This window comes from Pseudorca crassidens, chromosome 9 (assembly GCF_039906515.1).
Source record: "Pseudorca crassidens isolate mPseCra1 chromosome 9, mPseCra1.hap1, whole genome shotgun sequence".
NCBI classification, from domain to species: domain Eukaryota; kingdom Metazoa; phylum Chordata; class Mammalia; order Artiodactyla; family Delphinidae; genus Pseudorca; species Pseudorca crassidens.
In genome coordinates, this window is record NC_090304.1 from 39,805,001 (window position 1) to 39,817,045 (window position 12,045).

At 36.1% G+C, this 12,045-nt stretch overlaps 1 protein-coding gene across 26 annotated transcripts in view; it reads left to right on the forward strand.

The window, feature by feature from the left end:
* Window positions 1-12,045, forward strand: part of SOX6 (SRY-box transcription factor 6) — a 631,442-nt gene that overhangs the window by 412,484 nt on the left and 206,913 nt on the right. For all 26 annotated transcript variants that reach the window (XM_067749779.1, XM_067749774.1, XM_067749772.1 and 23 more), the window contains 2 exons: window positions 2,905-3,077; window positions 5,867-5,935. In XM_067749779.1, coding sequence (XP_067605880.1) covers window positions 2,905-3,077; window positions 5,867-5,935 — 242 coding nt within the window. The remainder of the gene's footprint in view (window positions 1-2,904; window positions 3,078-5,866; window positions 5,936-12,045) is intronic.

Genomic DNA, 12,045 nt, shown 5'->3' on the forward strand with positions numbered 1-12,045 from the left:
CCTTATATGAGTACCCAACTCTTCAATTCAAACATACTGATCTCTGGCTTGTTTTCTTCTTAAACATGTATCTTTTAAGTTCAATGAAAGACTTACTTAGGTGTTATTGAATTTTTATAATTAAACAACTTGAGTGTCATGCTGGTTTGTAAAAAGATTCAGTTAAATGATGTTATTCTGTAAATTCAGAAATACATGTCTATTAGTATTGGAAGCACCAATGCATTTATAGACCTGTTGGCTTCACCTTGAACAGAAGAGGCTAAGAAGCCATTTGTGTGTTATCTTCAGCTTCTCTGTTTCCTATGCAGAGGAGAAAGGGAAATATATTGAAGATTTTTGAAAAGACAAAGTTTAACCTGGGAGAGAAGAGGAAATTTTCCAGTCTTTACTGGAGAATCTAAATACCAAATTTGACTCTTGTATTGGTCGTTGCCCAAAGTTTCCAATGAATGCTCTTCTTTATTAACAAAGAATTATGGTACAGTAACTTTCCCAGTATCCAGTAAGTCTTCTCTTAACTCACCTCATATACATAGGTATAACAAGATAATTACACGTAGATCAGAATGTTGCCAAAATGTATATGTAATAAACCCCATTTATCTATTCTCATAACTTTCCAAACTATTCTCCACACTGTAGCCAGAACACCCACATCATCTCTTGTTTAAAGTACTTTAGTGATTTTGAAATTTTCTTAGAATAAACATGAAGTTCATCCAGTGGTCTATAAGGAGCTGAATGGTGTGACCTTTTCCTACCTTTCTAGCCTCATTTGGTCCTCTACTCTCCTTTGTTTTTCTTATTTACGTTTTACTACCTTCTTTCAATTTCTGGAACACACTGACACTCTCCACCACCACCTGCCCCCTCACAGGGCCTTTGCCTATATTGTTTTCTCCTACTGAAAAGCTCCTTGACCACCCTCCAACTCTTTGCCTAGTTAACTCTGTTAACTTGTTACTTTGTCAGGCATAACTTCCCTACACTTGAGCCTCCCAAACTTGGTTAAATCTCCCCCCAAATGTCTGTCCTGTTTATAATTCTTATTTAGTTGTAGTTTACATTTATATGTGTGATTATTTGATTAAGGTGAAAGGGAACTTTGCTTTTTCTTGGTATGGTATCGGTATCCTTAGTTCTTGATGTAGTACCTGAGATTCAAGAAATATTTTTTTAATTAAAATTTAATGAAATGAGTAAGTAAATTCCATACTTGTTTTATGTCTTCTCATTCCTATATATCATTAACATTTATATTAGTTGAGCATGTTGTGCTTTGGAGGAGATTTTTATGATCCCCTCCAAGAATCTGATTTTGTATTTTAACATTTCTGGATCAAGAAGTTCTTTCTTTCACCAAGCTGAAATTCCTATTGCTGAAATAAAAACTCATTAAAAAAAATCACTTTCAGTAGCTAGAAAGAACAGCTGGTCACTATCCTTGATGCAGTATTTGTTTCCTTATCAGTGGAGTACATTTTCTAACATCACTTCACTATCTTATTTTTCTTTTAATTTTTATTTTAGGCCACCTTTCAGCTCAGTAAATCTTTAAGGGGTATGGGATATTGACAGTTTATTTATGTATTTACTTATTTATTTTTAAGGACTTGAATTGGCATTAAGAATACCAAGGTAATTCTAAATATTGTAGCTTATCAGCCTTACCTTGTGGGAATCATATACTAGTAAGTGCTAGCCAGCATCACTTGAAGGCTTGCTTTTCCCATGGACCCACTCAAAAAATAGGCCCATTCCTAATTAAAATATGTTCAGTTTCTCAAATTGTCCTGGTGCTTTCCTAGCAGGAGTGAGGGGGGTTTCATAAGGAGATTGGAAGTCTCCTCTTCCACACACACAAAAACTGGCAATCTTTATCTCTTTTGACAGCTGGTGGCATCTTTCTGAAAAGCTTTCAAAGCATAGATCATTTCTTCATAATGAAACCTGTGTGCTCAAATACAGTGGGTTGTGTGTTGAAATTCTTATCTTATGCTATGGCGAAATGCTCTAATTTAGATTCACAAAAGGATCCTGTACCCTTTACTTAGGAGAGCTGTGCAATTTGCCCATAGATAGACTGTTCAGCACCATTAGTGCATATCATAGGTGTGCAGCGACATCATAACCTTTTCAACCTCGAATGTGTTTTTTCCTTTTGAAGAGTGACAAAGGGGTGAGGGAGCCCCCCAAGCAACATTATTGCCTTTAAGGATGATCTTGGGAACTTTAGCTTGATCCCCTCACCAGAAAAAAAAAAATCAGTTTCAATTCTTTCTTACCTGAGGCAAGACAGATTTTTTTTTCTTTCTGTAGCACTCATCCCATGGCCAAGAGTGACCCGTGACTTCTGAGATTCAGAGACAGATCTTTGCACAATAGAAAAATTTTATGAGGGCAGTGATCAGAAAATTCCTAAGTAACATTATTTAAGCACCTATTATGTCTTAGGTCCTCTGTCAGTCATTGAGGGTAGAGGTTGATTATAGAATATTAATACAACCCATAGTTTCTAATCTTTGGTACTAAATAGCATAAGATTACTAGCTTGAGCAGATAGATTTGGGTGGGGAGGGAAGGGGAATGTGGTGAAAGGGAGAGAATGGAGTAGGTTGTTCTGTTTTGTTTTCTTTTGTTTTGTTTTAAAGAGCAAGAGGGAAGAGTGAGTGAGAATTTTATTGGCAACAGTCCTTTCTCTTGGCAGGGGTGATGACTAACCCTAGCGTTCATTCCATTGCCACTCCATAGAGTTCCTGCACTTACAGTGACCTCCAGTTATTGTCCCAGATATTTAAGTGTCTTAGGGTAGTCCCTTTCTAAATCTGCCCACCCACTCGCTTCCCTAATTCATTCAGAATTGTCTCAAACTTGTGAGATATCTTTTCGCTTCCATTTTAGGTACACCTGAGAGCCTGGCAGAAAAAGAACGGCAGCTCTCTACCATGATTACCCAGCTGATCAGTTTACGGGAGCAGCTCCTGGCAGCGCATGATGAACAGAAAAAACTGGCAGCCTCACAAATTGAGAAACAACGGCAGCAAATGGACCTTGCTCGCCAACAGCAAGAACAGGTGAGCCCTGCAAAAGGAGCTGATGAACTGGAGGTGTGGAATGTGCCAAGCTCAGCGAGTAATCACATTGATTGGTTTATTTGTCATAAGCCTTCCTAAAAAAAGAATGAAAGAAAGAAGCCTTCTGGAAATCCAGGGTCACCGAGAATACTGAGGGGATATGTGGAGGACAAAGAAAGGCGTCATAGCAACTGGGCATAACTGAAATGATAACATTGTTCCAGAACATTTGGATTTGATTAATTACTTGGGGAGACTTGTTCATTTAGGCATCACGTATATTCCCAATGTAGCTTAACCGTGAGTAAATCGCTTCTCTCTGGGCCTTACTCTTCTCTCATCCAGAAAAGGAGGATCCTGGTCTAGAAAAACTTTGAGAATCTTTCAGTTCACTGGTTCAAGCTAGGGTGACCATATGTCTCAGTTTTTCCAGAATAGCTCTGGCTAATGTCTGTTTTCCAAAGCAATTATTAATACTCCCCTCTTCCACTTGCAAAAGTTGTCCTGGTTTGGATGATAAATTATATGGTCACTTTATTTATAGCATAGGTAAATCATTAAAAACAAATTAACACATGGCTCATGGAAGAATTTGACTTCATTGATTTAGAAGTGAGAAAAATAGCAAAGTTTGTGTGTATCTTTTAAAAAATAAATCACTTTCCCAAATGTTTTTCCTGTCTCATAAGAGTGCATTAATCTAATAACAATGATCCTATAGAGTAGTCCCTGATGCTTTAGATCAGATAGACCCAAATTAATGTGCAGTTTTTAGGAATCTGACATTATTACTGGAATTATCTTTTCAGTTAAATGTATTTTATAGGGGTATATAGAGCAATATATGCTCTGTTGATTTTAATGAGTTGTGACGTCTGGTATTTTATATGCTTGAATATTTGCCCACATGTAGGAATATGGACTCAGCCCCTAATGGAAAATAACATAAAGGAACACTGTAAAAAATCAGAAGTTAGAATGTCATTTAGCTATCCAGAGATGACACAGTAATTAACTATTGACACTTGTGAATAAGCTAGCACAAATTAATCTTGACACATTTGCAGACGAGTGATATCTTACAGTGAACACTTTGTAATTATATTTCAAAATGAAAATTAAATGACACTTAAAACTAGGTTGTCATGCTCAATGAAGCGAGCATGTAGCTCAACCGATTGGCAAATAAAATTCAGAATTTGAGCCACATGGTGCTTATGTACCATACTTCACTGTGTCAAACCCATACATCTAGAGTGGATGATAGTAATTGCACGGTGGTGTTTTGGATGCATTTCTATGCAGCACTTTATCATTTAGGAGGGACCATCAATATTAGATGTCTAGTGGTGTTTCACTGGATGGCTAAGAGGAAATAAATATTCAGAGATCCAGCATGTATACCTAGAATTGCAGAGTGAGTTGTCCATTTCTGATTTGAATGGTGATAAGCAGAGTGGGCCTTTCCAAACTGATTACATACTGTTTCCATTTTGCTTATAAAAAGCTTTGGGGAGGAGTGATCCCATTTCTCAACCTGTACCCTTCGTTAGGGGTAGCTTTATCATGACTTCTAGAATGAACCAGTCATCACCAGAAACCACTGAGCCACATTTGGGGGCAGATTGCTATTTGTCATCTTCTGCTGAAAGGAATGTGATTTGGGTGTGTCCCTCTACTCTATGCTAAAATATTAAAAGGACTCAGGAAGTATACAGCTGAGGGCTGGTTCACATCCATTTCTACTTCCAACATTGTCCATTCTAGAATATTTTGGAAATAGAAGAAATAGGAAGAACATAACTCTTGCCTATAGGGCACCACTAAACCAAGTCCTTCTAAGTGCTTTCTGGCCATTTTTTTCTCTGGCTTCGTAGGTTGGCAGTGAGTGTGTTCTCACTAAGGGGCATTCCAATGGGCTTCAAACGCCAGCAGCTCAGATTTTGAGGTAATAAGTAGCCTGACACCTAACTCCTGTTTTATAGTAAACACCATTATCCTACAGAAGTTCCCTGCTCTCCTGAGGGGTAGATTCAGTCTTCAGTAGGGCTTGCATTAAGTAGTTAATGTTTCTTTTTACAGATGAGATGATGTGCTAAGATGTTGAATTTGATTGTTGGGTGAAGCAGGGAATACAAAACTTGTATGTGGATCCTGTACTGTAAACCTAACACATTACCCTCAAAAGGATGTGAATAAATATTAAATTGCGTTTGTTTTTAAAAATGCTTTGTACATTCCACATTATATCAACAAAAAAAGATAAAGGTTTTTGCCTTTTGCTGTATTTTTTTGGCACTCCCTTGACGATATTTGTGTTATCAGTTCTGAAAGTCTTTACAGTAGAAAAGGTTTCACCAAAGTAGGCCATATTATAAGTAATAGAAAGTTCTTTCCTATCTTTGCTTACAGATTTTACTTTTTAAATACAAATTAAGCTCCTTAGAAAAATGTAGGCAGAGTTTTCCTGTTTTTATTCTTCAAGGATGAGATTTTGAAATTCCCATTCTTTCCAGATGACCAGTGCAGATATAGATGAACTGCTCACAAATGTAATACAAGGGGGTAGTTTTCATGTACAGGTAAAGATTTAGGGGCAAGCAGAGAGATGGTACCTGTTTGAAATATTTCCTTTTCTCCAACTTTCTGATTCTGCCTCTCTCATTTTATAGGAACTCTTTCATGTAGACGTACAGTAAAGCATCCTTGTAATACCAGGAGAGGTACCTGAGGTAATGGCAAAGGTGTAAGCATTTCATTTTAACTTAATGAAACTTTATTTCTGATAGATTGCAAGACAACAGCAGCAACTTCTGCAACAGCAGCACAAAATTAATCTCCTGCAGCAACAGATCCAGGTCAGTGTATTTTATTACTCTCGTCTGATTATACTTAGATACTTTTCTCCTTGAAAATGGAATTTAAAATGCTGCAAATGCACCCTTCTCTTATAAACAGCACCAATAGAGCTGTTTGTTATTCAGGGATGTTGTATACAATTGTATAAGTGGATGTAGAAAATATCGACTTGGTGGTAGTCTAAGCATTCTTTTCTGATGTGCTGCGTAAGCAGAATAAACCTTATCTTTTTTTCCTTCTGCCATTTGCCTAACACAACCTGGTGGAAACCTAATGGTTTCCAAGGTAGCATACACATGCTAGTTTTATTGTCACAAACTACCTGCTGCTTTATATTTTACCATCTAATAGTATCATGGGTAGAAGCTTATGTTTATTTGCTTGTTAGGACTGTCTGGGCCAATTATGAGAAGAATCTTATGACCTAGGAAAAGGTTGGTAATAATTAATTTGTTCTTTAACAGATATTAACTGCATTTCTGCTAGGTGCTGAAGGGAACATAAAGATTAATAAGTAATTGTCTGTCTTCAAGAAGTTTATAGTCTAGAAAGGAAGAAAAACTTGTTCTTGAATAATTGTAACACACTTTAGAAATTCCTTTTCCTTTTCTTTTCTTTCTTTTCTTTTTCTTCATTTCTTTTCTTTTCTCTTTTTTTTTTTTTGTGGCAGGTTAACACAATATATAGGTCATAATTGCATGGGCCTGGGAAAGAATTCTGATTTCTGTCATTCCTTTAGAGATTTGATGGTTAATTCAGCTAACAGCTTTTTGACATAGGTAAGGGAAGTGGTCTCCATTTTTGAATAGGAACATAGGTGTGTGACTTCTAGAAAGCCTTAGAATAAGCAACTGGTTGTCTGGTGATTAATCCTCAGGAATATTGATCCCAGAGTTATATGTATCCACCACAGTCTCTGGGTTTCTCTTGGTTGCTGTAGATATTTTCTAACCACTGGGATCTATGATTCAGCCTAGTTGGGGCAGTATATTCTGAATTATATTAGTCCTTTCCTTGAGATTAGTATCACACCTTCCTATATTTAAAAAAAATCATTTACATAAAGTCATACCTTATTTCACCTCACTGATGAAAGCCAGTGATTTTAACTTAGATTCTTGCTTCATTTTGTAATCACACTTAGTGTTCCAGGTAGTAGTCACTGCATTTAAAATACCAATTTGGTGCCTGAAGAAGTACCTGTACCTAATTTGGCATTTCTTCTAGCTGTCTTTACTAGGAGGTCTTAACCAGTGTTTGTTGTTATTGTTGCTGTTTTAGTTAGTTCTGATTCTATATTTCATACTCAAGTCTGTATGTTTCAAAATAAAGAATCCAAACATAGAGGAGACGGTATATCTCTGGCGTTTGGGACAGTCAGCCTTTATAATTAAATCTTGAAATAATTTCTCATCCTGGTATCTCATGACTCATGCTGAGATCCTTAATTAAATAACTGTCCAGGTGTTCCCTTGTTCTGCCCTTATTAGAATTTTCAGTGTGTCTCCCACTGCTAAGGTCAAGATTTTTAGCCTGTGGCTTCCTACATTTTTCTCTAGATCCCTCTCTAAGAACTCAGTAGGTGTTAAATAACCTAACCCGATCATTTAGTTCTCTCTGTTTCTCCTATTTGTAAAGCAGAAATGGAAGAAATTCCCTGAGATGTTCTCATATCAGTTACTTACTATTAATGTTTTTACTACCTCTTTATTACTTACTTCTTTGTTTATTTTGAACATATTTCACTTCTTAGTCCAAAGTTGTTTGCAGGAACTGACTGTCTTAATTGACATTTGCCTGTTGTACTGAGGATCTCAGATGAATAGCAACAAAATCAAAGTATTTTAATGAAATATTATAGGCATTTATTGATTACATATGATTTTATAGTTATAACTTGACTATATAAAGTTGATATCTTTTTCAGGAAACTATAGGTCATGATCTTAAAATATTATTCATCAGAATGTTCAATCTGAGAAAACAAGAAAGTTGGTTTTTCAAGTGTTTTAATAGAAGTTTAATTGCTTTTAAATTTGTAGATATTTCTCATTGTTTAAATTTTTAAAAATTGAAGCTAATCAGACCTTGATCTCAGCAGTATAAATTATAAAATCGTAGAGAGATTCAAAATAGTTACATTAATTTTAGAAATATGGGATTCTTTGTAACAGGAATTCATATTTTAAAAAATAAGAGGAGGCAATAACCTATATTTATAGTTTATTCTGTCCTGAGCTACAGCTTCACTGCGTATCTTGTCAGTATTTATCTTATCGAGCATGAGACCATTCAAAGAATTTTTCAAATACTGAAAAACACTTCTCCTTGCACAAAACATATTAATCTCTGACACTTACAAAGCATGTATTTGATATTCAGACTTTTAGTTGTTTTTTTGGAAGGGGAATGGGTTAACTGTATTTTCAAATAAGTTTTTTGACCAGCCATAGGCGTGATCAAATTTAGGAGAGAGACTGTTGTTAGACTAATTTTAATTTGAGCAAAATATGAGATTTAAGAAATGCTTCAAACATTTTTCTATCATGAAACATTCTCCCTTTTGAAAACAAAACAGAGTAAGATAGTAAATACAAAACCTTTCTCTTCTGAAAACAAATGAATACAGTGACAATTTGAGATCCCAAGTTTGAACTTCTTCCTTCTTTTAAAATCTTGTATCCTAGAACCTATTTGCTAACATGGTCAGCAAGATTAAGCCATGGCAATTGGCCACAGATCCCAAGTATCAGGTGGGATACATAGATCTAAATAATACATTTAAAGATTATTCTTTACTTCTAGTTCAGAATGCTGACTTCTGAATCAGTACTGTTGTTTTGAAATTTGCAAGCTGTACTAGAAAGAAAGGGAAGAGTGTCTAACCTCTTATAACAACCACACACAAACACATCTGGGTCTGTTATAATGGAAACAAATGAAAACCTGGGTGGTTTGCACACTGAAAAGCAGGATCTTTCATTAGCGATAGGAAAAGGCATGATTAAGATAGTATTGCAGGGCTTCCCTGGTGGTGCAGTGGTTGAGAGTCCATCTGCCGATGCAGGGGATACGGGTTCGTGCCCTGGTCCGGGAAGGTCCCACACGCCGCGGAGCGGCTGGGCCCGTGAGTCATGGCTGCTGAGCCTGCGCGTCCGGAGCCTGTGCTCTGCAACGGGAGAGGCCACAACAGCGAGAGGCCCGTGTACCGCCAAAAAAAAAAAAAAAACAGATAGTATTGTAAAAGTCCATGTGCTTATTTTATTTGCAGTCCTTCAAAACTTATTCTAGTTAAAAATTATTTCATTTATATAGTTTTTCCTTTAATATAATTTTAATGTAATTTTGCCTTGGTAGATTCTAATTAAATTTTTAAAGGGATACTTTTAAGACCATATATGGTCTTTAAGCCATGTTGAAACCATAAGATGAATGATTTTGTGAGCTAATGTTTTTACACTTTCGATGAGTCAATTTTTACTATTTAAAAATCAGGTTAATAACTTTAAATGATTATTAAAATTCTTTAATGTCAACAGATCTTTTAGGAGGCTGTTTGCTTAGTGAATTCAAATCCCTCTGTTGGTGCTTTGGGGAAAATGGCGATTCCTCTAATTTGTTACATATTAAGTAATTCCCTGGATATGGAGCCCAAAATAGACATTTTTGATATTTCCAAGACAGAAATAGCACAGTTTTTATCAACTTTGTGGATAGCAAAACTAATAGATCATGGAATATGGATCCTTGGATTTGGGAATGTTGATTCTCATGTTATAATTCCAAAGGACAAATAACTGCTTTAGTAATTTCTTCCTCTTTCTCCCACACCATAGTATCTTAGCCAATCTTTTGAAGCATTTTACTTATGAGTTATGTTGACTAGGAAACAAAATTCAGTTTGAATCCATTGGGCATATCAACACATATTTATAGCATTTTAATCAAACATTAAATGTAAGTCTAATCTAAGCAAACCAGAAAATATTTTATAAATCTTGATTTCTTGATCCGTCCATATATTTATTCATCTAACCTCATTTGACCATGTCATGGTTTTTGAATCTAAAGATATTCTTCATGGATACAATATACCACATTCTTTGGTTTTGATAGCATGTCAGTAGGAACATATTTAACAATGGCATTTCGTTGCTAGAACTGAATCTTTGCAAGAGAATTCACCTTATTATCTCTGTGAGAAACTTACTTTTTCAGACATGAATGGTGTGATCCAAATATTCATATCTCTTTAGACCCCTCTGTACAGGGGGCATCCTCGCCTCACATCACTGACCAAACAACAATGGTCTCTTAAGAAGGGACTGATTGGTTGGGATTTTATTTGGGCACTTGGCCTCCTGGGCCAGAGCCAATGATTTAGTCAACTCATATACATATACCTTTTTTGGGTAAAATTGTGAAACTTGAAATTCTTAGCTCAGTTCTTTGTTACTCTTTATGATTAGTATATAATATTCATTGTCCTTCCCTCACAATTTAATACATGAATTAGATGGTGAACTCAACCTGTGGAAGGCCTGAACTAATGCCATTGCTGCTGCTTTGCAGATACTCTCTCTTATCTGAAAACTTTCTCTTTTAAATGCTCTAATACATACTGCTTATTTACACAGCCAAATGTTTGTCTCCTCACTGAAGCTTCACTCTATTCTTTAGAGTATGTGAGTATTTTTCATATATAGTGTTTTCTTTTTTGATTATAATATATTCATTTGTGCTATTCACGTATTTTGTGTGTCTCTGTGTATTTGTCATGTGGTTGAGTGCCATTAAATATGTGTTCTCCTTTCTTCCTACGTAACCAGTAGACATATCGATATTATGAGCAGGGAGGTGATTGTTCTTAAACCAGTAAACAGAATAATTTGAAATGTACTCTCACCTTTTAAGGAGATAAACCTTGCCTTTTGTTTCCTTCAGTATGATTAACTACAGGCATTTCAGGTATCTGCTGAGCAGAATAAGGACTACCTTTTCATGTGAAGTAGTTGTCTAAAGATCAGAAATAATTACTTTGTACATTAGCCATCATGGCCTGCATGACCTGGTTAATTAATTTTTTGCCAGCATAATAATAATAGATATATATTTGAAGATATGCTTCATCATTAAGTATCTAAATGACCTCTAATTTTAAGAGCTGGACCTTGCATTTATTGTCCTTTGGAACTGGCTGAACAGTAAGTAAAGTAAGGGGCCTGCCAGTCTCACATAGTTCCTCTGTCTTGTGTTGCATATGTTGTATCTCTTTGTTAATTGTATTTAGCATTGATAAACAAAAAGCAATTACACTGCTCCTGTTTTGGCTCTAGCAAATAGTCCTTTTTCGGGTGTTATTGATCAGGTAACAGATCTCCTTTCAACAGCCTCTGAACAGGACCAAATAAACCCACTGAAAGTAATTTGATACTTCTATTGGCATTGTACATGTATCTGATACTCTCCTGCAATGAAATGAGAGTTATAAACAAAGCTTAGAAGTCTAGGATTAGCCCCCAGCTTCAGCAAACCCTTAAAATATTTTGTAATTCTATCTTCAACCATGAATTAGCCAGGAAAAACAGACCCTCTCTCCTCTCTCTATTTTTCTGCTGTATGCGATTTTTAATTGCCCATGGGCAGGCTGTTATGATCTTCTTTGGATGTTTAAAACCAAGATAAAAATGCAAATCTAATTATTTCTTTTATGTAATAGAATTAACTTTTTAAGTAATGATAGATGCTGTATAGCCTGCTTCTAACATTTTAATAATGAAGTTTCTGAATTATAAAGAATAGGGGGGCTTCCCTGGTGGTGCAGTGGTTGAGAGTCCGCCTGCCGATGCAGGGGACACGGGTTCGTGCCCCGGTCCGGGAGGATCCCACATGCCGCGGAGCAGCTGGGCCCGTGAGCCATGGCTGCTGAGCCTGCGCGTCCGGAGCCCGTGCTCCGCAGCAGGAGAGGCCACAACAGTGAGAGGACCACGTACCGCTAAAAAAAAAAAAAAGAAAGAAAAGATAAAGCTGCTATAATTCATGAATAGCAAGGGCCTTAGATAAAAAATATAAATTATCACTGTGGATTAGAAACTGCGTGAGTTAATCA